The sequence below is a fragment of the Anolis carolinensis genome, chromosome 5 (assembly GCF_035594765.1).
Source record: "Anolis carolinensis isolate JA03-04 chromosome 5, rAnoCar3.1.pri, whole genome shotgun sequence".
Lineage (NCBI taxonomy): Eukaryota > Metazoa > Chordata > Lepidosauria > Squamata > Dactyloidae > Anolis > Anolis carolinensis.
The window spans coordinates 173128807-173156420 of NC_085845.1; the positions used below are offsets into that span (position 1 = coordinate 173128807).

General features: G+C 41.7%; 1 protein-coding gene and 1 long non-coding RNA gene across 2 annotated transcripts; one reads left to right on the forward strand and one right to left on the reverse strand.

Moving 5' to 3' along the window:
- Positions 1-15958, reverse strand: LOC103280634 (uncharacterized). The gene is made up of 2 exons (XR_507446.3): positions 15755-15958; positions 1-984 (listed from the first exon to the last, which is right to left on the reverse strand). It is a non-coding gene; the product is annotated as an uncharacterized LOC103280634 (long non-coding RNA).
- On the forward strand, positions 844-27469 carry baiap2l2 (BAR/IMD domain containing adaptor protein 2 like 2). The gene is made up of 14 exons (XM_003227157.4): positions 844-953; positions 5475-5550; positions 6973-7059; positions 9456-9517; positions 11057-11128; positions 11529-11645; positions 13345-13491; positions 14751-14891; positions 15793-15931; positions 17165-17405; positions 18587-18658; positions 19260-19443; positions 25039-25079; positions 25271-27469. Exons 1-14 carry the CDS (start codon positions 915-917, stop codon positions 25344-25346), a joined length of 1494 nt encoding a protein of 497 aa, XP_003227205.2. The 5' UTR covers positions 844-914; the 3' UTR covers positions 25347-27469.
- Positions 27470-27614: the final 145 nt, after the last annotated feature.

Genomic DNA, 27614 nt, shown 5'->3' on the forward strand with positions numbered 1-27614 from the left:
GGTGATTTTAAAATTTATAGGTAAATCTGACTGGGGAAACCAGTAGTTGGTCTCGGGTGATTCTATATCCTAAAATAGCTCAAGGAACCAAAAAATGTGGCAAAAGTGCCTCCATGCATGTCAGAGATCATTTGGGAATGACTTCTTTTTGTTTGTTGTTATACTGCTGCTGCATCATCTTCTCCTTGTCCTTCCTCTTCTTCCTCTTCTTTCTCTGCGTCTTAATGTAGCACTGTTTTACTGCACCTGGCACTTTGCAAGGGAAAGTTCCTTGCTTTCAAGCTCACAATTCAATTAAGGGATGACACAAAAAGAAAGGGGATGGCAGTGTGAGAAAGGATTACTCCCAGCAAATGCTGCCTCTTCTCTCCCTCTGCAGACAGAGCAGTGGCAGTTGGGTGAGAGGGAGACCTTTTTGTGGCAGAAATCTATCATTCTTGGACCACAAGGAACCACCTGTGACCCACAGAATACACTTCGCCCACTTCAGAGTTTGCCCATGACACTCCGTCCTAACATAATTATCCCATACAAGAGGATAACCAGCTTGACGACTTTGCAGAGCTGCAGGAAGAGGTATATAGCAAGACTAGCAATAAATAATTCAAGGTGAAAGTCACATGACCTTTGCGACTATCACAGGATTCCTCCCTACCTGGTATCTGGTGACACTTAAGGCTCAAGTTCTTACATCCTGAATGGTGAATTATTAAACTCTCCGAATAGCATTTTCTTCCTTTCAAATTGAGCGCACACTTCTTTCCTGTATCCTGCCATTCTAGAAAGGACACTCCTCCTTTTCCAGCCTAGGTCACAGAAGTGGATTCCTGGGTGTCTCAGGACTTTTTATCTTCTCGACGTTTCCATTCGTTGTGTGAAAGTACTGCCAGGACCCCGTCGAAAACTTGGAGGGAATGGAGCAATCCTACAGATCGACCATCTCTATCTATAAGGTGAGGTTGTGCCCGTTCTGAAACATCTGAACTAAGAGAAAGAGAAAGAAGTGGTTGAGTAAAACTTTTCCATGGTGAAGTATTGCAGAGACTAAAATATTGAATGGGTTGATCTGCTAGATTCTTACAATTTACTGTATAGATATCAAAGGGCAATTATGTTTTTAGATTAGAGGATCAGGGATTTTCAACCCAGAAGAAACTATCAGAATGGTAATCTCTGTCATACCATAAGCAATACAACATTTAACAAGAACTAAAACCCTGAACTGTATGAATGCTGATTGGATCGCAAACCAAATAGTCTAGATTGGCCTTCCTATTAGGCAGATTGAGGCAGCCTCGTCAACAGGTATTGCATACCTTTGGGGGGCAAGAAAATTACACTAGTTTAATTGGCTGTTGTATTTTTGGCCCATCAGGCATGTCGAGAGTCATATGTGGAATTTTTTATAATTTGTCTGGCTGGGTTGTATTTAAACTCCCAACAAATTCGGGATGCAATTTACTTTTTAACTTTAGGCAGCAAAATTATATGAACAGCACAGAGATGGCAAATACTCTACATTATGTTGTAGTCCTGTTCATTGGAATTACACCATTTTCCACAGAAAAGCAAAGTTTACAAAGATTCACACCTGGGTATTACAGTAAAGATTTTCTGAGAGCCAGGAAAATGTATATCTTTGGTTTACAACTCACAGAAAACATTTGGCAACAGAGATATCTGAAATTTGTATGAAGGCTGGATTTTTTTTTTAGAGAATTGGTTGCTATTTTGGGGTGGCTGCTGTGCTTCACCACACTCAGAAATAAGTTGGTGGGAATGAATGGACGCAACAATGATGGGGCTGCAATAAACAATATATTCCCATTTCCTTGCCAATATGATAAGCACACAGAGCCTCCATTGTGTATGTTTAAGTGATTCCTTGAAGGCATTTGGTATTTCAATGCTACTTGGCCTAGGTGAAATGGAACTATCAAGCAGAGGTGAGAGAAATCGTTTTCAGTTTTGAAGAGATGCAAAGGGTAATCAATTTAATCCAATTTAAGCAAATTATAGCTATCTGTAATGTTGTTGAAACTACCCTGTTGGAAATGTAAATAGGAATGTAGCTATATGAACGTGAATATATTTACATTCCTTTGCATACATACCTCCAAATAAGCCCTGTTGAGCTTAGTAGGCTTTACACCAAAATAAACATACATAGGATTGCACTATAAATAGCAGGTCAGGTCAAGGACTCAGAGTGTGCATACCATTTAACCTTGGCGACATCTTCTTTGAGATGTAGTAGGCTTGAAATCAAGTCCTGGGGGTGCTTGAGCTCTGCCGTATAATGTTTCCAGTGCTGGGATGCTCGTTTTCCAGTTTGCCTCCTAGCTGATGTGTGTCAACTAGTTTTTCCACATATGTGTCTTTGACTAATGCAGGGGGTCTCAACCTGTGGGTCCCCAGATGTTTTGGCCTTCATCTCCCAGAAATCCTAACAGCTGGTAAACTGGCTGGGATTCTGGGAGTTGTAGGCCAGAACACCAGGGGACCCACAGGTTGAGAACTACTGGACTAATGGCTGATCTGCCTGACCATACTCTTGACAGCTTGCAGGATCAAATCCCTAGGATTTTTTAAATTAGTGTAGACAAGATGAGTCAAACTTTTGGCTTTCCAGATGTTTCAGACTCCAACTGCCAAAAGCCCTAGTCAGCTTGTCCATTTGCCAGGAATTCTGGGAACTGAAGTCCAAAACTGGAGGGCCGTAAGTTTGACACCACTAGTGTAGACTGGATCACTGTGTGCAAACTTCCATGGGTTCTCCTTTCCCCTCTCACTTTAGCTGCCATTTCCTCTTTGTCTAACTGGAATCTCCACTCAGGGCCGGCCCCACTAATGAGGCACCTGATGCCGCCGCCTCGGGCGCAGGCCCGGGGGGGCGGCGTCAGGCTGGGCGGGAGGCGGGGCACCGCCCTGACGGTGCCCCGCCTCCCGCCCAGTGCGCCCTGGCCCGTCTGGCCTGCTAGAAAAGGCCAGACGGGCGAGCGGGAGTAGCGTGGGAGGCGGGGCCAGCTCTGACGCCGCTCCCCCCCCCGCCCAGCGTGCCTTGGCCCTGCCTCCCACGCAGCGTGGGAGGCGGGGCCAAGGCACGCTGGGCGGGGGGGGGGAGCGGCGTCAGAGCTGGCCCCGCCTCCCACGCTACCCCCGCTCGCCCGTCTGGCCATTTCTAGCAGGCCAGAGTTCAGCGGAGGTCCCTCCAGGCCGCAATCGCTGAACTCTGCTAGAAATGGCCAGACGGGCGAGCGGGGGTAGCGTGGGAGGCGGGGCCAGCTCTGGCCCCGCCCCCCCGCCCAGCGTGCCCTGGCCCCGCCTCCCACGCTGCGTGGGAGGCGGGGCCAGGGCACGCTGGGCGGGGGGCGGGGCCAACTCTGGCCCCGCCCCCCTCACTATTCGCCCTGGCCCCGCCTCCCACGCAGCGTGGGAGGCGGGGCCAGGGCACGCTGGGCGGGGCCAGGGCGCCGGTGGCGGGGGCGCTTTTCAGCACCCCCGCTTCACATCAAAAAATATCTCCGGCCGACCCTGTCTCCACTTTAGCTTGATGGGTTATATATGAATAATATATCACTAATATATTATCTCTTAAGTTAAAGTGGAGATTCCAATTAAGCAAATATATGGTATTAGGGATAGTTCACACCAATATATTAGTAGTAATATATTAGTGTGAACTATCCCTCTTGTAATCCAGTCTTTTGGTGTGGCTTAGTCTTGAATAGGCAAGACTTAGCATTACAAAAGATTCCATATTGGTTGAGATGAAAATTACTATCAATGATTTTATACATACAGTAGCTTAGAGTTGGCAACTGCAGAGCTGGTGGGAGAGTGGTGCCAGACGTCTACCGCTTGCTCCTCTCAGTCTAACTCTCGGTGAGCCTGACCAACACACCCATCACTTCTGGGTTCTTTTTTGGCTCTGTGTTCCCCATTTTGCTATTTGGGGCATGGGCAGAATTTGGACAGGGACAACCTGCTGTGTTTTGTATTGGCTGTGACTCACTTTGAGCATTTTGATGTGTTACTGCATACAGCATTTTTGTTGGATCTGGGGATTTCTGTTGTCACTTATTAACATACACTGGTGAAGATCAACACAGCTGCCTGCATTTTTGGAATTTTCCTGAGTCTGTCCATAGGGATTCTCAAGACAAGAGCGTATGTTTCAACACTTCTCATTGGACCACTGATAACATCTGGGCACAATTCACAGGTGGAGGAATGGGTTGGGGAAAGATGACAGCAGGAGAATGGATCATTCCTGCTATCTCCAAAATAATTGTCCACATGCCAATTCTAGCTTATGACCAGACCAGAGCCTCCAGGACCATGTTGCATGTATCCTACTTTTTGCTAATTACACACTAGGATCATTACTAAATTTCTTTTGAGAGGTTGCAAAACAAGCCTTGGAAAAGTTCAGCTTTTGGATTGCCAGCATTAGGGGGATTCTGGCAGTGCTAGTCCAAAAAAACCCAGAATTGAGATTTCCAGGCTTTCTTTCTACCAACCAGAACCACTACAGGTTGAGTATTTCTAATACAAAATGCTTGGAACCAGAAGTGTTTTGGATTTCTGGTTTTTGTTTTTGGATTTTGGGATACCTATACCACAATCAGGTCTAGCCAGGAAATTTGTTTCTGTTTCATTTACACATTTTTGTACAAAACCTTAAGATAATTTTACACAATGTTTTAAATACTTTTCTTCATGAAGCTAAGTTTGTTTTCATCAAATCATCAGAATGCAAAGCTGTCACTATCTCAGTCACCCATGTGGAAAATTTCAGAATTTTGAACATTTTGGATTTTAGAAAGAATACTCAACCTGTGTTTGGTTTGTACCCACAAGGCATTTAAAGTGGTTTGATTTCTTTGTGAATTTCAAGCAAAACATGGCATTTTGCCCACAGTTTTACCACTTTTTTTCCAAAGCTGTATCTGAAAGATGTATTACACTAATCTGGCACAGTCCAGATTTGTTGGACAAAATCTCCATAATCCCTGATGATACAGTAATGCCTGATCATGATGGGAGTTGTAGCCCAAAGCATTTAAACCAGGCATGGGTAAACTTCAGCCCTCCAGGTGTTTTGGACTTAATCTCCCCTACTGGAGTTTAATTCCAAAACTACTGGAGGGCTGAAGTTTGCTCATGCCTAATTTAAAAGGTACCAGATTGGGGAAGACTGCAATACCCGCTTCAGTCTTTTATATTTTAATTTAGGTTTTGTATGCAATATTCCTACTGTAGAAAATCACATTTTTTCCATAATTCCACAATGAGAAAACCCTTATTGTAGCTTGTGCCAGCTTTTAAATAGATACTGGCCATCTACCATGGGATAATGTCTATCAAGTAGTGCAACAAAATAGACTTTTGATTTTGGATCTCCACTTGCACTAAACATGTGAAATAATGCTTCATGTATGTTTTCAAAACTTTTCTTTATGATTTAACAGAGTATTCTGGAGCAGTTTAACCCAACTCTGGAGAATCTGATCTATCTTGGCAACAAGTATGTGCGAGCTTTTCGTGGTGAGTACCAAAGCTATGCACTTGGTTGCTCAATTAGTAGTTTTAAGAATGTGGCCAAACACACACACACACACACACACACACACACACACACACACACACACACACACGTGGATGTATGGCTTGGAAAATTTGAAGTTTTTAAAACAAACTTTCAGGATCATATAGCCAGCATGGTCACTTCAGGCAGTTGTTACTTTGCTACAAGTTTAAGTGCGGAGGAGGAAGCACATAAGCAGAAACAAGGTGCATATCCTCCAACATTTCAGAAACGGGACACGCGGCACAAATAGAATGTGGTCAGAATGCCAAAAGTTATGAATGAAGAAGAATGCAGAGAGAGGATTGCTTTTGCTTGAGCCTACTCGGAGGGGTATGATTCCATCTTCTTCTCATAACATTTAGTTAACTACTTGTTGAACTTTTGATTCAGTTTGCAACAACTGAAGTAAGCTTGAGGACAAAGGGAGAAAGAGAGAAAAGCAAAACAATGACATTTTTAAAAGATCTGAAAAAGTGGGAAGACAGAAGATTAATTGGTATTGTCTTTCACAGACTAGGACAGTTGGAGGAACGGAGCTAAAAGATGGTGCTCTGAAGGGTTTATCAAAACCAGTGTTTGGATAAATCACTTTTTGGCCTGGATCGGGGATTGTTGGTGTTGTATTCTAAAACATAGCTGACAAAAGTTAGTACAAGCCACATTGGCTCTTTGCAGAATCCTGGAGTGCCCTCCAGTTTCATCCTCCCATCTGCAATAAACTTTGAATGTCAAAAGGTGTTTAGGGTGCTTGCAAAATTGCCAATTGTTTCCCAAAGATTCCCAGTTTGTAATACTGGCTATCCTACTGTGTTTGGGAGTCTTTTTTGCCCCCTGCCTCCCGGATCTTTTTGAAAAACAATCAGAGGTTTAGTTGTCATTTCTTGTTTGGATAGAAATCTGCTCTGGGTTTAAAAATAGGTGACCAGAGAGAATGTTTCTCTGCCAATTTCGAGAACTCCTGAAGAAGTTAACAATAGAATTACACTGGGGGACCTAGAGATTTCTAGAGAGAACATTTAAATCAAAACCATAAATAATGAAAACTGCTAAAGTCAAAACAAAAATTTGGAGAGCCATTTTCGGGGCAAAACAAAAATTACTTTCCAAATTTAGGAAGAGACATGGGGATAGGGAGGGAAATTTCCCAATACCTGTTGCATTTCAAAGACCGCAAGAGAGCTGTTATTTAAGTCAAAATGAGCTCTGGCTAGTTCAAATAGATATTATCTAGTTCAAATAGATGAGAGCTTTCATTATAGGTGTGAGTGTAGAAGTCAGCATGAAATAGAATGAGCTGTAAAGGAGAATAATTACAATGAGAAATATATTAGTGGTGGGAATACTTGTCTAAAGCTTTCTCCTTCTAAAAAATTATACAGCGTTGTCAGAAGCTGCAGAAGTCTATTTCTCAGCAATCCAAAAGATTGGGGAACAAGCCCTACAGAGCTCCACCTCACAAATACTGGGTAAGTTTCTTGTTATTCTCTTTCTGCTTTGCAACATCATGTCCCAAAGTTATCAATGACCACACTAGGAGTTGCTATCACTTTTTCTGTCTGAGCCCCTATTACGGTACTTTTTCTATGAGAAGCAGAAATGTTTAATACCCAGGATATTCTTTGATCTTGAAATTAATCTGGCCAAGAAGCATACTGTCTCTTTGACCAGGTTGAGAACCACTGCCCTAGATCATCCATGGAGCCTGCTAGTTCCCATCAGATGATGCAGAGGAACTTCTGGCAGGGCTCCATGGACAATCTAGGGTGAAGCCGGTGCATGCCGTTGTCATAGGAAGCAATCGGGGAAGCCACTTGGTTGACACTTCCCCATGGGATCAAGAAAATCAGGAGCCGGGTGATTTGGGGCATGGGGTGGCAAGGTTCCCACGCCCCTCCAATTGTTGCCGGATTTGTCAAAATGCGATTCCAGTGGCCATGTGACAAGATCCTTAGCACCACAGATTGAATATCCCTTATCCAGAATTCCAAAACTCAAATACTCCAAAATCTGAAATTGTCCACATGTTTGGCTGAAATAGTGACACCTTTTGCTTTCTGATGGTTCAATATACACAAACTTTGCTTCATGCACTTCATTAAAAATATTGAACAACATTACTTTCAGGCTATGTGTATAATGTGTATATAAAGTTCAAATGAATTTCATGTTTCTACTAGGGTCCCATCTCCAAGATACAGTATCCTATTGTGTACATACATGGAAATATTGATATTCCAAAATCTGAGCCGGGGGGGGGGGGGGGGGAATCCAAAACCCTTTGGGTCCCAAGCACTTTTGTTAAGGATACTCAGTCTATATTACCAATTCCCCTTTACTGCTAACAGTCCAGAAAAGTGATGTCTTTAAATTATGTCATAGAGTCATAGAAGCATGGAGTTGGAAGGGACCTCATGGCCCATTGAGTCCATCTCCTTACTTAATGCAATCCAGGTAAAGCATCCCCAGCAGGTAGCTGCCAACCTCTTTTTGAAGATGTGACAACTGTTAACACCAGAGAGAAGGAAGAAATGAGATATGTTAAAAGGTTCCTTAACTGGAATAATTGTGAAGGGTATCCCTTATGCCCCCCAAAGGACTGCGTTTCTCTCCAAAGCTTAAGGGAAGCTTAAACATGATTCCTCTTTTGTGATTGATTTTCTATGGGAAATGAGGTTCACAAAAAATGTGCTAGTAGGCTACATGTAGTTCATGGACTTCAGTTTATCCATCCGTTTCAGCAGTGTGTTACATTCAAATTACAAATGGCAGAAATATGATTTTTGGTGCCATTTTTTTCTGTGTCAGGAGCAACTTGAGAAACTGTAAGTCGCTAATGGTGTGAGAGAATTGGCCGTCTGCAAGGATGTTGCCCAGGGGATGTCCGGATGTTTAAGTTTTGCCATCCTTCTGGGAGGCTTCTCTCATGTCCCCGCACGAGGAGCTGGAGCTGCCAGAGGGAGCTCACCTGCTCTCCCTGGATTCGAATCCCCAACCTGTCGGTCAGCAGTCCTGCTGGCACAAGGGTTTTAAACCCATTGCGCCACCGGGTTTTTTTTAGTGCTATAGGTAAAAATGTCTTTTTAAAATAAGATTTTAATTAATTAATTACTGGTAATTCATTAATAATTTTTTTTTCTTACCCATCTCGCCTCATGGCTCGAGGCGGATTACCGAATAATTAAAACTCATAAACATTGCAAAACACTTTCCCCTTATCTCTTCTTTATTAATCCAGAATCATATAATCATACTCTTGAGTGGAAACCCCCTATTCAAGGCAGCTAACAATAAAAGCAACTCCCCCCCTTTTAATCTCTTCACTTTTGAATCGTTTCTAGCCCTTGTCATAGCAACAACAATCAGTAAAACAATTAAAGTTGGACTTTTAGTCCAGAATTAGATAACACTATGCATGGTGATATATATCACTATTACTTAATGCTAGGAAGTTATTTATTGTATCCTCAATATATCATTATTTCCTGAGGACAAAGTTCTTTGTGTGCCTTTATTTCATGATATGTCAGTCATGCAGATTAGACTGTGTCCCTTCACGTTTTTTTTGTGTGTGTCAGAAGCGAATTGAAGTCACTTCTGGTGTGAGAGAATTGGTGTCTACAGCGATATTGCCCAGGGAATGTCTGGATGTGTTACCATCCTGCTGGGAGACTTATGCATGATGATTTCATGCATGTTTATTCACAACTCCATTCTGCCCATTAATCTGCATTTTCAAACATCCATACCAAAAAAATTGCTCAAAAATCATACTTATTAAAATGTGTTATAGAAGAAAAATGTCTATTATGATCTTTCCTTCTTTTTCTCTCTTTTCTCAATTCATCCTTGGACTCATTTGAAGGTGAAATATTGATACAGATGTCTGACACCCAAATGCACTTGAACCGCAACCTGGAAGTAGTAGTGAGTATTTTGAAGGGAAATATATGCAACAGGAGGCTGTGCAGGGAAACCATGATGGGAATAACAACAACAACAACAACAGCAACACTTTTGGGTTGCTGTGAGTTTTCCGGGCTATATGGTCATGTTTCAGAAGCTCACATCTATGGTAGGCATCCTTAGAGGTTGTGAGGTCTATGGGAAACTAGACAAGTGGGATTTATATCTGTGGAATGATGTCCAGGGTGGGAAGAAGAACTCTTGTCTGTTTGAGGCAAATGTGAATGTTGCAATTTGCCACCTTGATTAACATTGAATGGCTTTGCAGCTTCAAAGTCTGACTGCTTCCTGCCTGGGGGAATCCTTAGGGAGGGGGGGGGAATCAAGGAGGCCAATTGCACCATTCACGCTTGCCTCAAACAGACAAGAGTTCTTTCTCCCACCCTGGACATCATTCCACAGATATATAAACCTGACTTGTCTAGTTTCCAACACACCTCACAACCTCTGAGGAATGTTTGCCATAAAAGTGGGCAAAATATTAGCAGAGGAGAAAATGCTTCTAGAACATGGCCATACAGCCTGGAAAACTCACAGCAACCCAGTGATTCTGGCCATGAAAGCCTTCAACAACAATTATAATTTTATTTCTTACCTGCCTCTCCTTGTGACTCAAAGCAGGTTACAACAACACATAATCATTATCTAAAATACACATATTAACACATATTTCTACAAAATACATACGGAACATCAAAATACACAGAATAATGATAAAAACAGAGTGAACACAAGATGCGAGTTTAAAATGCATGATTAAAACCGACTGGGTAGGCCTGCCGGAAGAGATAGGTCTTCAGATGTGTTTTAAATTCCAACAGCTCATTGAGCAGAAAAACCTGTTTGCTGCACTTGTGTGAAGCTAACTTGTTTGACTTATATTCTGCATATAATGGAAAATAAGATATTGACTATAAATGCATGTAAACAATGGGAATGCACATTGGTCTTCCGTTTCCATGGATGCTGCATTCAAACATTCAACCATGCATGACTAGAATATATATATATATATATATATATATATATATATACACACACACACACACACACACACACACACACACACACACATATATATATATACACACACATATATATATATATACACACACACACACACACACACACATACATACATATACACATAAAGCAAACATTTTATACAAGGCTCAGCATATATAATAAGATTTGAGCATAGGCAGATTTTGGTAACTATTGGGTGGGGTGTGTGTCCTGGAACCAAACCCCAATGGACACTAAGGATCCACTATATAGGTATTTGCATCACAGATTGCCATTAGTTATACATAACAGCCCATGAGTCACAAACCCATCAAAATATGTGATATGCTTCATGGGCAGATAACTAAGAATTCTGGAGTGTTGTTGTTGATGACGTTTTGTTGTTGTTAAGATAATAAATAAATTATTATGCCAGGTGAACAATTAAAGAGTACCATTGTTTCTGACAACGTTCTCTCTTTTTCTCTTGAGCAGGCACAAACCTTCCATGTGGACCTACTGCAGCATATGGAGAAAAACACCAAGCTGGACATGAACTTCATCAATGTGAGTGCCAAGTTGGCTCTGGCATCGTGCTGAACCATGAACCATGTTTAATCACAATGGTCCGTGGCTGATTCACGAGTGATGGTGGCTTGCAGACTGCCACAAAGCTGTATTGCTTAAATGTTTTTATGGAAAACAAGATTAGCATGGCATAAAGGAACTGCTAGCTTATGAAATGGCTATAGCTCACAGTAGAGCCTGGCAGAAGTTACTGTTTGGACTAAAACTCCCACAATCAACTTTTGCGTCAGTTAAGGAGATGTTATCAAAAACAGTAATTGAAGAGTAACTTTTCCTAGTTTTGGACTACAAGTGTCCTGAACATTTATTTTGGGATTCTAGCTTTTTTCAGCCTGGAATTCAGCCTTTTGTTTGATCCTTCCTATGTCTGCTCCCATAGGACAGTCGGCAACGATACGAGAAGGAATACCGGCGCAGAGCTGCCAACATAGATAAATGCATGTCGGATCTCTGGAGAATGGAGAGAACTCGAGACAAGAACACCCGGGAAATGAAGGTGCGGAACAACACAGAGAAGGAACCAAAATAAAACCTAGGGTATTTTCAGTGTTAAAAACACACAAACCCAGCAACTAATTATTAAAGCACACTAACAAGCTAAAAGCAGCAGCAAACAATAAGTAAAATAAAATAAAAGCACAGTCAAATGCTTATTTCCAAATAAAGGAACAGAGGGTGTGGCAGTATAAACTATATGCTTATTAAAGACCTTGTGATGTTAGCTTAGAATGTTGAGCTTCTAGCAGAGAGATCTGGGTTCACATTCTCTCTCCTTTAATCTATGTGATTTTGGAATATTACACTTCTATTTATTTATTTATTTACTTATTTACAGTGGTTATATTCCACCCTTCTCACCCTGAAGAGGACTCAGGGCAGATCACTGAACACATATACGGCAAACAGATAGGACAGACAATTGAACATAGAATAGAGGTATACATAGGCTTTTCCCATTTTTGGCATCTTGGAAGCCTGCACTCGGTTCCGGCCACATGGGGTGCTGTCACTCCATCTCCCGGCCAAAGAGCTTTGTTCGTAAACGTCCTCCTTTTTGATGAATCGCTGAAATTTTTCTGGGTGCCTTTAAAATACCTTCCTGCTTTTTTAAAGCAGTACCTATTAATCTATTCACATTTTTTCTTTCAAATCACTAGGCAGGCAAAAGTTGAGCTAAAGGTTAGGAGCTCACCAACCTTTTGAATTGCCAACCTTTTGACTGGCAAGATTTACTGCAGCTGATGGTTAACCTGCTGTGCTAAAGCCCAGCCTAGAAAACTTCAACTAATTATTATTTCGTTGCAGCTTTGTCCCATGCGGCAGAAAATCCCATATTTGACTGCCTGAGATAGATTAGCAAATGGTGCCCAAGTTAAGATATACAGCATTAAAAACTAGCAAAGATATCTTGTCCTATGAGGCAGAAAATCCCACAAGGATTCCTGAAATGTATAGCCAGTTGCTCCCCTTTCTTGACACTCAACATGTTCTGCCTGAAGCAAGTGCCTCATTCTATCTGATTGTAAGGCCATTGTAGGGTCATTAGTTTAATTTGCCTCCCTGTGTTTGTGTAAGAATGAAAGAGAAAAGGGTTCATGTATGTTGCCCTGAATTTCTAAGGGATGTCTAGGATAAAATGAACTTAAAAGATTGCAACAATAATGCCCTATTCCTATAGGCTGTGGTATTTAGGAAGCAAATGGTCAGCTGTGTTTTTGCATGAAATTCTTTATTTCCATACTAGCTGACCACAACAGCACAGTAGTCACCGGTTAGTTTGTTATGTTGCCAATTTTTTTTTGTAAGTAGCAACAATTGACAATATTCCTCTGTCCGTTTTTTGAAAAAAGAAAATGGATATTGCCATATGTCAAAGTTATGTGGCCACTGCTTTCCTGTGCAGCTATAGAGCCAGCTATAAAAATTATGAAACTCAGATTTGAAAGATTTGAAAGGTCCCAAATCACATGGCAAGTTGCCTTAACTTTCCCACAGAGAATGCTTGCTGTAGCACCAGTCCTTAGAATCTCAGAGTTAGTTGGAAAGGACTGGAAGAGCCATCTTGTCCAACTCTCTACCATGCAGGAATATATAGCATTTAAGAATATACCTAAAGATAGCTATCCAAGCTCTGTTTAATGAAATGATGGTTTCAAAAGCCCTTCATTCTCTCCTTTCTCTCCCTTTAATTCCAGGAGAACATGATGCACCTGCACACAGAGATGGAAGCTTTTGTCAATGAGAGTCAACAGTCTGCTGAATTGGAGGAGAAACGGCGTTATCGTTTCCTAGCAGAGAAGCACCAGCTTCTCTCCAATACTTTCCTGCAGTTCTACACCAGGGTGAGGAGAGGCAGATATAAGGGAGAGGGAAATAATCCCCTCTTGCCAGGAAAACCCCATCATAGCTTCACTAGGTCGGAAGTGATGTGGACATGCAACAACACCATGGAGAGAATTAGCCATCTATTCAGATCTATCCATGACAGTTTCATTTGATATTAAAGGAATGTAATAGATCTTTTGATGGAGGGAGCAAGGGACATGACATTTCAGATTAAGTAAAAGATCCAGTGGTCACCAGATGGCAGCCACAGGCTAAGCAAGTGCATGCCCATTTTCATATGATATCTTAAAGCGTGTAATCTTGAACATACAGCATTTAAAATTTGAATGATGTCAACTTGCTAACCTTAAAGGGGCAGAGAAAAACAAGAAATATATGCTATTCTGTTCTCTTCCTGCCCTTGTTTTCTGTGCTGAAGGTGGAATATGAAGGTGGAATTTAACCAGATTGTGTCTATAGTTAACCCATATGGTTCAGTTCTGAGTTTCAGTTTTAAAAGGGTGATTTCTAAATCTCTTCAATATTGTGCCAGAAAACAAGTATTTTATACTCTTGATCAAGAGACAGAATATGTTGCTTCTTTGATCATGAATGTTAAAAGCAGTGGTTCTCTACCTGTGGGTCCCCAGGTGTTTTGGCCTACAACTCCCAGAAATCCCAGCCAGTTTACCAGCTGTTAGGATTTTTGGGAGTTGAAGGCCAAAACATCTGGGTACCCACAGATTGAGAACCACTGGTTTAGAGAATGATGAAGAGGGAAGGCTTTTCTGTGGCAAATATATCTTTGTTGAAAGCCATGATCTTGCCAATTTGCTTTGTATTAAGTGGTGGCTCTTACTCCCTGGGAGCCCTTGTTGGCGCAGTGGGTTAAACAGCTGAGCTGCTGAACTTTCTGACCGAAAGGTCGGAGGTTCAAATCCGGGGAGTGGGGTGAGCTCCCGCTGTTAGCCCCAACTTCTGCCAACTAAGCAGTTCAAAAACATGCAAATGTGAGTAGATCAATAGGTACCACTTTGGCGGGAAGGTAACGGCACTCCATGCAGTCATGCCGGCCACATGACCTTTGAGGTGTCTATGGACAACACCAGCTCTTCAGCTTTAAAATGGAGATGAGCACCAGACCCCAGAGTCAGACACAACTAGACTTAACGTCAGGGGAAATCTTTACCTGTACCTTTACCTTACACCCTGAATTCCTCTCTGTCAATATATTTCCAAGTCCCTACAGTATATCCTTGTCTTTACTTCTGCTAAGGCCCGGACCATCCTTCAGAACAAGGTACCACTGTGGAAGGAGCAGCTGGAGGCCACCCGCAATCCTGCCCAGAACTTGCTTTCCACGGTCCACAGCCAGGGTCACCCAAGTGGCCGTTTGACTCCCACCCACATGGAGATGGTAAGAAAGACGAACACAGCTAATGGGACTTGGGAAGAAAGAATGCCAACAGTAGATTGCTTCCAGGATAGAACTGTCAAGGGCAGGAGACAAAAGACTTTCTGATTCTACATGGCATTTCATAGGGAGATTTTAAGATGCAGGAGAAGTTAGCCCAAATGATGTTCAGGTTGCAGTTGTCTTCTTTGTAATGAGTGGCTAAACGTTAGGAGCTTTGTAGTTTGGCAAAAAGGGTGTTATCACATCATACTGTCATACTGTCATAGCAGTGCATTAGACCAACCAGTGCTTTAGTCTTATCACCCATAAGGCCAATTACTATGATTAAATGAGTACTAAATGGTAAGTTTGTTCTTGGATATGTTCATTTCAGCTTCCACTGGGCTGTGATAGGGAAGCACCCATTGTTTTGCAACTAAGCTATCACATGATAAAGATGTTATATAGATTAGTCACCAAGATTTAGTTGTGTCAGGATGGAACCAAGCATTTCTTGTGAATATTCTGTTCTTGTTTCACAAAGATAATAGACTTTTTGTCTAGCATCCTGAATTTGTCCTCTTTAAGCAGTGATTTCCATTTTTGGATTCCCAGATGTTGTTGAACTTAGGCTCCCAGAAGGTGTTGTAGTCCAAGAACATTTGGGGTACCAAGGCTGGAACTGAAACTTTCCATGGAAGTAAAAATGCACATGAATTCTTCTGTTTTGTAATTTCCATAATTTCCAATTATGTACTCTGGGGATGTGTGGATTAGAAGACAATTCTAAATCGACAAAACCAGATAGTGACAAACAGAAATGCAGAATGAGTTTAGCACACATTTGGTTGGCTCACTTGGTCTTCTCCTCTGAAATAACTTACCATAAGTGCCTACTCTTATTTTCCTTACTTTATTGCAGCCCCAAAGGCCCCTGAGTGATTTCAGTTCTGTAACGGCAGGACGAAGTCTCAGCCCTTTTCCTCAGGAGACCATAGAAACGTTGACTCCCCCTCAACCCGAACCAAGAAGGAGACCTATGTCAAGAACTCCGTCTGCTGGTAAGATGGGAGAGAAGAATCACAAGCCAACAGTACATCCCAGGTTATAGCAGATTAAGAAAATTCATTTTCCCATCATGAATTGGGATTCTGTCCCAGTAGTGCTGAAACCTGGGTTTGGATGAGCGCAAAACCTGAACAGTGAAGACCTTGTGTAATGGAGTAATTAAACATGTTGGATCAGAACTGGGAAGATTCAGGCTCAAAACCCCAGTTAGCCTAAAAGCTTACTTTGGAGTTAAGGCTGACTCGTAGATCTCCATCACACTATACTAGTGGAGCCCCCGGTGGCGCAGTGGCCCTTGTGCCGACAGGACTGATGACTTGAAAGTTGGGTTGCTGACCTAAAGGTTGCCGGTGCAAATCCAACCTGGGGAGAGCGTGGATGAGTTCTCTCTGTCAGCTCCAGCTCCATGCAGGGACATGAGAGAAGCCTCCCACAAGGATGGTAAAAACATCAAAACATCCGGGCATCCCCTGGGCAATGTCCTTGCAGATGACCAATTTTCTCACACCAGAAGTGGCTTGCAGTTTCTCAAGTCGCTCCTGACACGAAAAAAAAAATCAAACTATACTATTATTGCTATATTATTCCACTTTACTGGTCATGGCAATTCTGTGGAGTTCTGGTTTAGTGAGTCTTAAGAGCTCTCCGATTAACATTTCTGAATGCACTGTCCCAAACTGCAAATCCCATTATTTCATATGATATTGTTATGGCAGTTAAAGTGGAATAATAATGCTACAACGGTGTAGTGCAATTGGGTCCTTAGCTTAAGTAATTTTACATTGTGATTGTTTGGGGAAATAGGACAATTGTGTGTATGGGAACTTTATCTCTTGGAAGGAAGTTAGAAAATAAATGTAAAGAATCAATATAAGTAGGTATGACCACTGATCCTAACAACAGAGTTTCAGCCACATCATACAGGAGCCTTCTCTTTTGACCATTTGGATTTCTCTTTGCTCTCTCTTGAATGCCTCCCAAACCTGCAGAGCAGATTTGCGAGGCACATGAGACTGCGAGTGGGAAAAAGAATCCCATTCAAACAGCTATTTCCATTTTTGCTGATGGACAGATAATGCAATCCATAGAGAGAACATAGAAGACACAAAGTGACATTTATCCTGTTTGTGGTTAAACCTATTTGTTCTATCACTCTGTCACAACTGGGATTCTCCAGGGATGCAATGAACTGGCTCTGAAATTCTTCCTTTCTTTCTAACTGACAGGTTCCCTCTCGGCTGGTCAACGTTCCCGTTCTAGTTCCTTGGGAGAGAAGACAACAGGAAGAGGAGAAGTGGGAACTAAAGAAGGGAGCAGGAGCACTGGGCAGAGAGTCCAAGCAATAGCACCTCATGTCTCTGGCTCCAACCAGACCCTTTTGCAATTCAACGTTGGCGACATTGTCACCGTGCTGATACCGGATGCACAAAATGGCTGGTTGTATGGCAAGCTGGAAGGTACATCCATGTAAGTCTGCCCAGATATGAGTCAGTGGACTCTGTTAGAATCAAAAGTTCCTTGGCATAAAGGGCTTCAAATCATTTGTTGAGACCAGGAGTATAGGAAAAGGCGGTAAAGAGAGCAGTCTCCACCAAATAAAAATTCTCCACTCTCCCCTCCATGAAATTTTCTCTCTGTCCCCAAATTTGTATCACCTTACAACTTCATTTAGAAATATGGTATAAGCATCCAAAGAAAAGTAACAGACAATGTTCCCAGGGAAATACGATGATCGCAGATTTAAATGATGCAAACAATTTCCAATGTCCCAGTCTCTGCAGTGCTAGAAAATTAGAGACTGGAGTAAAGTTTAATTGTGGGGACAGACGTCTTATTTGGACGATCAAGCTACAACCTTTAGTGAGATTTATATCATTTTGAATTAATGATAAATTGACTCTTCGCTCATGGGTGGGTTCTCCAACTTAGTTCCAGCCATCATGGCCAAGTTCACTGAATTGACATCCAGTGAGTGACCCAAAGATTGTGGAGTAAAACTTTGTCCTTTGCTGCCATAATTTGAAGAGTGAACACCCAACAAAAAGGGATTGTGTTTTAGGAAAAAGGATCAAACAAACAAAAAGTACAATAGACCTTTGTTATTTGCTAGAATTTGGTTCCTGGATCTCCTGTGGATGCCAAAATCCATGGATATCTAAATCCCATTATATACAGTGGTGTGGTAAAATAATATCCCTTGCATAAAATGGCAAAATCAAGCTTTGCTTTTTGGATTAAAAAAATATTTTCAAGCCATCGTTCTGTAAATGCTGAATCTCTGGAAATGGAGAGCTGACTGTACAGTATAGGGCATTGATTTATATAGAGTGTGTTTGATGTTGCCACGTGGTAGGCAAAAATCTTTTTAAGGGGCTTCAGATTTGAAGATTTTGAAGAAAGGGTTTCAAAGAAGCTACTTTATTGATAAAAGCGGGTTCAGTTTTTACTTGTTTTATCATATTTAGATAGGTTTTAAATTATTTTAATATTATTAGTAGTTTAATTCTATTTCAATATGGTATTTTATATATTTTAGCTATATTTTAATCATTTTTATTTGCAAGCTGCTTGTAGTCCCAAGCTTGGGAAAAGGTGGAGTATATATAAATCTAATGGTGGTGGTTGTGATGGTATATCCTTGTTTCTAGGAGTGGCTGGTTTCCAGAGGCTTTTGTGAAAACATTGGAGGAAGCAAGGGACTCCGAGGAGATAGCAACAAGGTACTATCACATTGAATAACCAGTTGGCAAAGTCATTATCTATTATATTCTATGTCCTGTGAAGACCCAGGTTTAGATCCCCAGCCAGCTCTGAATCCTATGCAGGATGCATCTACACTGTAAAATTAATGCAATTTGATACCACTTTAACTGCAATGGCTCAATAACTATGAAATCATGGGAGTTGTAGTTTTGTGAGTTACCAGCACTCCTTGGCAAAGAAGGCTAAAGATCTTATAAAACTATAGCTCCCAAGATTCCATAGCATTGGGCCATGGCAGTTAAATTAGTGTCAAACATGATTAATTCTACAATGTAGATATACGTGTTTTCACTGTTGCTTAGTATAGACTGCTACTTATGGTTGGTTAAGATAAGGGAAGAAGATGAGACTAGAAAAATAATGGGAGCGTTAAAGAACAAGACAAAATAAACAAGCATGCTTACTCCTTTCCATTTTCAGGACTTGGAAAAGTTACCTTTTTGTGTTATGACTCCCAAGATCTCCCAGAAAACATAGCCAGTTAGTTTTTGAAAAAGCAACAGTCCAAGGCTCTGTTGCACCTGCCTTGATCATCTTTCCCTCTCCCTCTTTGCTCAGAGCCTTCCCTTTGCGGAGCAGTCACAGCATCGAGGACCTCCTGGATCGGCCCAGCGCCCCTCCTGCCAGGGACCACTGGCACAACCACAGCCGGCCCCAGTCCCCAAGCCCTTCTCTTCCATTAATGGCACCAGGCAGTCGTCGGAGCAGCACGAGTAATGCAGCAAGCACCACGGACAACAAGGTAAGAGCTTGCAGTAATCATTTTCGAGGTATATGAAAAGGGTTTTCTTTTACAACAGATCATAGAATTGAAAGGGATCCTCAAAGGCAGTGCCATCTTCTGCCAGTGTAGAAATCCACAGCTAATGACAAATAGACTACTCCATTGGCAGGGAAACTCTTACCATTTTGTGCTTCGGGAGGAGTGATGCCATATGTTGAGAGCTTCTGGTGAGAGGCATGGCTTTGGTCCAGTTCATACATTACCCAGGCAATATGACGTCAGTGAACTGGTTTTAGTAAGGGAGTCTCTGAACTGGAGTACAAAGATGGATGTTTTCAAGCTCTGCAACAGACTGTTGCTCTAGAGCAGGGGTCCCCAAGCTTTTTAAACAGGGGGCCAGTTCACGATCCTTCATACTGTTGGAGGGCCGGACTATAGCTGGCCACTGAGCAATAATAATAATAATAATAATAATAATAATAATAATAATAATAATAATAATAATAACAACAACAACAACAATAACAACAATAAAAAAGAGGGTTGGAAGAGACCCTTTGGGCCATTGAGTCCAATCCCCTTCTGCCTTTGTGCACCAAAAGCACAAGCAAAGCACCCCTGACAGATGGCCACCCAACCTCAATGTTGATAATAATAATAATAATAATAATAATAATAATAATAATAATAATAATAATAATAATAGAGAGGGTTGGAAGAGACCCCTTGGCCCATTTAGTCCAATTCCCTTCTGCCTTTGTGCACCAAAGCACAAGCAAAGCACCCCTGACAGATGGCCACCCAGCCTCAATGTTGTTAATAATAATAATAATAATAATAATAATAATAATAATAATAATAATAATAATAATAATAATAATAAGGGTTGGAAGAGAAGAAGAGACCCCTTGGGTCATTTAGCCCAACCCCCTTTTGCCCTTGTGCCGTGGGGGCCGGATAAATGGCTTCGATGGGCCACATCCGGCCCCCAGGCCTTAGTTTGGGGACCCCTGCTCTAGAGTGTACCTTCATGCTACTGTAATACCATATGTAAGAGCTTGTCCAGTCATCCAAATCATAGGCTTCATGTAGGATTGGAAAGTAAACACATGGTGGTCTGGACAGTCACAGTATGTGACTAATGATATTTGACAAAGTCAGTGGCTGTAATAAACTAGCAACAACAAAAAGAACAGTTTATGCTCGTAGCCTGAGCAGACAAAAACCACATTATTCGAAACAGCATTGTAACTGGGTAAGAATTACAGCTGACAGAAGGGCATGCACATTAGAAGATTCAAAAATAAATTAGCATAGAGCTTTAGATATATTGGCATAGTACATACAATCTGGGTTTACCCAAAAGGTTGTTGTGGTTATATCTAGATACAGGGATATTATAAAATAAAAATAATATATTTTTGTTGAACCACTGCACAATTAGTTTTATAGACAATCATTTGGGTGTCACCCAGTACGGTCCACAAACCAACTCACAGACAAACCCCTTCCATCCCAAATCAGGGGTCATGCCACAACAGCTGTTGCTACCTTTCAGGCCTTCCCATATGGAATGCCCTGAAGATGTTTTGCCTGGCAGCAATGTGGTTGACCCCACTCACTTTGTGTCCCACTGCAAGTAGGAAGATTTATCCAGGAGGGATGCTGCCTGGCAGAACTGTGCTTGTTTCCTGTGGGGCATGACTCTTTCCTCCAAGGTGGGAAGCTCACTAGTCACCCATATGTGCGATTTCACAGAGACAATGAAGAAGGTTTGGTTGCTTACCTATAACCATGTTTCTTCAAGTGGTCATCTGTGAAATTCACACATTCCCACCCATTCCTGCCCGCTGTTCGTAATGCCTTGGTTTCTGTAAGCTGCTGTCATAGTGGCCGAGAAACCGAGGCACTAGCCCCACCTGATGGTCATATCCTCCAGGGCAGGGTGAGCGAGGCTACCACCAAGATTTTATTAAAGCTATAGGGAATTCCGAGCTGTCTTGCTCTTGCACACAAGACCCATATGTTTGAATTTCACAGATGACCATTTGAAGAAACATGGTTACAGATAAGCAACCAAGCCTTCTGTTTGATGAGACAATAACAGCAATCAAGTGTGTATGTTTGTAACTAAACTACAGTGCAGGTCTTTGGAGATGTATCAGAAGGGGGAAACTAAATTCTCTGTCCCACCCTAAAACATATGAACAAGTTGGAACAACTGTGCTATCTTTATTACATCGAGTCTTTTTTTTGCAGCATCTACACTTTTGGAACTTCATTGCAAAGATTAGGACCACCTAGACCTGTTGACTAGAATTAATGTACACTTTTGAAAAATGAAGTTAGCCGTCGCAGATACCTTCAAGCAGCTGGAGGACTGCTTGGAGTTGAACTCCCCTCCTGGACATGGTCCTAATGAAAATTGCTTTCCCAAACCTGTTATTTACATTAGGAGGGAAGCGTCCATTGGCACCAATGGAGGTTTGCTTCCCTTCCAGTGCAAACAGCATGTCAGTTACATTCATGCTGTTAACCTTACACCTTGTGTGGCCCTAAATGGGCAAATAAATTCCCTCCAGTTCTCTCTTGGTAGCCTTCTGGATCAACAGAGCCTCTGAGAGATTTAGCAATTCCTCTTGTTACATCTCCTTCTGGTCCTCATTCAGGCATTTCGGTGGGCCTCCTCTGAGTTGCTTTCCTCCTTTAGATTGTATTGGTCATTCTTCGCCTCAGAGGAACTCTTCTTGGTCTGCCTCTAGCCCTTTACTCCTCTCCGTGCCAACCATGGTTAATGTCTTTATGGGAAGAGTCTCAGTCACTTCTCTTTCACTTCCCAGGGTCCCTTCAGTTCCCTCCTCTTCTCCATGACATCCCAACCTGATTTCTGGTGGCTCCGGGGCAGCACCTCTTTCTGCTAACAGTAGGACATTGAGTGTTGAACTGGGGTGGTGTCTGGCCATCGGAGGAAAGTGCCCTCCTTGTCTGTCTTTCTCTGTTGGGTACTTTGGGGCTGGGGTTGCCTTTTCCAAAAGGGGCTTGATGAATGAGAAGCTCCGAAAGCAGATGAATGCTAGTACTGATGGAAACTGAGGACTCTGGAGTTTGTGATGCAAAATAGTTTTTAAACCCACAGTAATGACTGGAGATGGGAGACCATAGCTCAATCGAAGAGCTCAAGACTTTTCATGTAATGGAAAACATCCCAGTTTCTTTCCCAGACCATTGCAAATAAAACAACTTGAGCTGCAAGAACAAAAAACATATCTCCAGTATCTTTGAGAGCTATTTCTATTTGGAATAAATAGTGTTAGGTTGGAGGGATGAAAGATCCAACTCAATTTAAAGGAGTTTGTATGTTCATCTATAAGAGGAGCAGGAAGAATCAGAAATATGCACAGTCCAGAGATGTATTTTATAGCATGGCCTAGGAACAAACCAAAGAAAAACTTCTTGAATAATCGCTACCAAAGTACCTAATGCCGTGTGCTTATATTTGTGTGAACACAGCCTTGTGTGTGGTGGGGTTGTTGAAATATATTTACACATTCCTGAAGACTGAAATCAGCCATAAGCCAAAAATCTCAATCCTCGTGGAAAGACAGAATTCTTCCCTGTTATGTAAGCTTTCCATGCACAAGGAAATATATGTTTAGGGAAGCCAGTAGGAGCAATAGCATAAATTCTGGATAAGACAAGACCAAAAAGAAACCCTGGATTTATGAATGTTGCTATATCTAGTCAGATTGGAGAACATACTGTGATGTGGGTGGGAAATTTTGGGTGGATGGAGCCCTCCCTGGTGGGGTGGAGAGCGGGCCCATGACTGGTGTTATAACTGAGGTTGAAATTCAGCAGGGGCTGCGGTGTGTGTCTAGGAGCCGGTTGGCATGCCATTTTGCTCCAAAGTACTCTGTCAGTGCACAGCGCAGAATGTCCTTTACTTTGTAGAAAGGATAGGAGATTTAGAAGAAAGCTTTTGAGTACTTCTAGTGAACTGACGCAGAATAACTTTGACAGGTTTAATAGAGGAAAAGTGACATCAGGATCAGGCGATGGATAAGGTGGCATCACGCTTAACAATAAGTAATTCTTACTTCTAATTTCAGTAGGCAAAATTGGCTAGAGGTAGCATTTTCCTCTTCTGAGTGGGTCAGGATGTCCCCTGAAGTTTGCAAATACACACAAACAGCACCTTCAAAAGCATGTTCATACAATCCTAGAAACATAGGTGGAAGAGACCACAAGGGCCATAAGGAGGAATACACAGTTAAAACACTCCCAACAGATGCCCATCTGGCATCTGTTTAAAAATTTCCAGACGATACTCCACTACGCTCTGAGACAGCATATTCCATTATCAATGGTTCTTACTGCTTAAATAAGAGGAACCACAAACTATGAACCAAAAGTTTCACCACGAACCCAAAATGGGGGGGGGGGGGCTAAAACAGAAGAACACTCCTTGGCATCCTCCTGACTAATTTAATAGAAAGGTTTTGTTCTAGCCACTCAACAGGCTGGACAAGAGTCAGCCAGGAAAGTACCATATAGAATAGAGCATAGTAAAAAATATATACATATAGAACAGAACATATTAAAAACTATAGTTTTTTTTAGAAAAGGAAGGATAGTGTATGAATTTGTAGCCTTTACAAATGAATTGGAGTTTACTAGACTGACAGCATATTCATATCATCAAAACCAAAGCCTACCGTTTTCATTGTGGCTTATGATCTATAACGTATAAATAGGATCATCCCCAACAATGAACATTTATTAAAAGCCCTCTTCTTATACTTTTTGGAGTATTTTCATACCAAATTGTTTTAGTTAGGTGAAAACATGGACACCTATACAACTGAGAAATTAGACTGGGACCCCTTCCACACAGCTGAATAAAATCCCACATTTTCTGTTTTAACAACAACAGCAGCAGCAGCAGCAGCAGCAATAACTTTATTTATACCCCACCCCCATCTCCCAAAAGGGACTTGGGTGGTTTATGAGCACATGGTAGTGCTGTGGAATATACAAATACAGTAAAACACATAACAATTGTTAACAGTAATAATGTCTGGAATATATGGCAGTGTTGACTCAGATAACCCAGCTCAAAGCAGATATTGTGGGATTTACTGTCTTGATATTCTGGGTTATATGGTTTTGTGGAAGGGCTCTAAGTTCTCTGCATTTGGAGACAAATTGTATGATTGAGTGTGCCTTTACAATTTTCTACAGCCATGTCTGCATTCCACTTTTGCTTTACACAACTCAGATGGGAGGACAGAATATTGAGGTGTCTATTCTCTGTAGAGCCAGAAATCTTGGTAGAGTAAGACTACATTGTAGGATCATACCTACAGTATACACATCTGACCCAAATTTTCTGTGATGTTGGTGGGTCCAGAAGAAAAGCATGGATCTGGTCTCTGTGGAGTGGATATACTTTGTATCAGTGTCTGGACTGCTTTGAAATCAGTGGTGTGGATACAATCTAAGCTTATATATGTGTGTGTGTTTGGTGTGTTCCTTCCTGTCTCATGTTGCCTCTGCTGAAACCTCACAGACTCTTCCCCTCTCAGTAGTCTCCATATTTTTGCTTTATTGCAGAAGCCAGCAGGATTGGAGCATCCTCCGGAACTGTTCCCTAAGTAAGTCTGAACTCTTGCTTGCAAGTATCTGTATTCTCTTAAATAAGACACTTTTAACATTCAATTTTCTCCCTGGATTGCCTTTTTCTCTGACAAAAAAGAAGAAAAAAGAGCAGGCAATGAATTGCCCTGGTGCACTCAGAGGTGTTTTTCAGAGATGTAATTTCTTCCTATCCTTTCCCTCCATCCAGAGGCACCAACCCTTTTGCCACAGTCAAACTGCGCCCAACTGTGACCAATGATCGATCAGCGCCCATCATCAAATGAAAGCTGGCTATGGATTCGAGTCATTGGTGGCATTCAAAGATGTACAGGACGCTTCTTCTTCGTCTTGAACATGGGTCAACATCATGTGCAGAATGGATTCTCTTAAGTGAAAATGGGGCAGACTTTCAGCCTGTCATATTGTACCTGCTTTGATCTGGGACTTCGGTTCTTTTTGCTACATTCTTTTTAGACAGGGTTGGGAAAGTTGGGGATCTTGTTGATGAAATACAATTCCCATCATCCCTCACCATTGTCAGGGGATGATGAGAATGGGGGTCCAACAGTATATTTAGGATCTTTCAGTATGGTTGTTTATGTTTCCACACAATGTGCATTTGTTGGCATGCGTTTTGCAAAGATTGTTTTTTGTTCTGCTGTTGAAGGCATCACATTTTCTGAGTGATCAGAGGTTAATAGTTTGTCTTTGGGAGGATACCATACATTTCCTAGCCAAAACAGTATCTTTATGCCTTTTGTGTAGTCTGTGATCGTAAGAATGTGATGAACACTCATAGGGTAGCAAGTAATTTCAGAGTTACATAACATATTATATGCAAGGGTTTAAGGTGATAATATCTACATTTTATTCAAATGCAACCAAGTCTGAATATGATTGTAACAGTGACACTATGAAAGGGGAGTAGGTTGAAAAAAAGTCCTAATCTTGACTGGCTCCTAATATTAGCTCCATTCATGAAAAAATATATAATAAACTTTATGTTTTTCTGCTAGGGAGAGCCCATAACAACATTGGGGAAGGGTTTAAATTGGGAAAATACTTCAATTTGGAGATTAAGAATCTGTGGCCCTCCAAATGTTGTTGGACTGCAGCTCCCATCAGGTCTAGTTGTCATAACCGATGCTAAGAGAGGATGGAACTTGCAATCCAACAACATTGTGGGAAAGGGCACATATTCCCCAGTATCTTCCTTCTCCACCAGCCCAGCTCTAGCCATGGCTGGCAGATCATGTGGATGCTTGGAAGTAAAAGCAAAACATGCAGAGAATGAGTCGTATTTGGCCTTCAGTAGAAAAGTTGCACCATTCCATACATCCCAGCCACATTCCATTAATTGCTACTCAGTTTTACAACATGTTCCTGTTTAGTTTTTGGGGAATAGGATTTGTATGAGTTGCTGCCCAACCCATAAAAAAACCACATACCTGGATTATTAATTTTTAAGAGTTAAGACTTTAAAAATGTGCTTCGAGGCCATGCCTATCCTGCAGATTTTTAAAATTCTTGGTGAAAGGTAGCAAGGCTGTTCCTTGTTTCCAGCATATGTTATGACTAATACTTATATGTAGATGGGATTCATGATTAATGCTGCTGAAATGTAACTTATATAATGAGCAGTGGATAAAAATACAGGCAGAATCTTCATGAAACATGGTTTTGGTCTATGCTTGAGAGGGGAGAAGGATTGCTTGGCCCTTCAGATGTTGTTAGATGTCAGCTCCCATCAGCCCAAACTATCATAGCTAATAGTATGGGATGATGGGAATTACAATCCACCCCCATTTGGAGGATTACATGATCCTTTCTGCACTCCCAGGATATGTTTAAGAGGGCAAATTATGAATATAGAGCACAGAAATTTAAAATCACAAATACCACAGAGAGCTGAATTTGGACGGTCTTCCTATTGAGTCCACATCTGGTGGCAAACTTGGGTTTGTTGCTGTTTAATGTATGAAAGAGTTTTAATACAGTGAAAGAGGTTAATGCAGGCATGGGCAAACTTGGGCGCTCCAGGTGTTTTGGACTTCAACTCCCACCATTCCTAACAGCCTCAGGCCCCTTCCTTTTCCCCCTCAGCCGCTTAAGCGGCTGAGGGGGAAAAGGAAAGGGCCTGAGGCTGTTAGGAATGGTGGGAGTTGAAGTCCAAAACACCTGGAGCGCTCAAGTTTGCCCATGTCTGGGTGAAGCCTATATATTTAAAGATGGCAACCTTATGTTGTGCCCACCTTGATAAGCAGGATTTGGAATAGCTCTTGAATTCATTAGGGAGCTGCAGTTGCATTGCCTAGTTTTCTTCTCTCCTTCTCCTTCTTTCCTTTCTTCTGTAAATAGTAATAACAAAACTGTTTTGTAAAATAAATAAATAAAAAATCACACCATCTCTTGGTTCACAGTTTGCATTTCCTGTGTGGCCTTCCAATAGGGGATGAGGGACATAGTTCAGCATGAGAGCATCTCCTATGGAAAGGAACAGATGAGAAAAAAATGTGTCTGTAGGAAACCATTTTATCCTACCTTTGCTATTT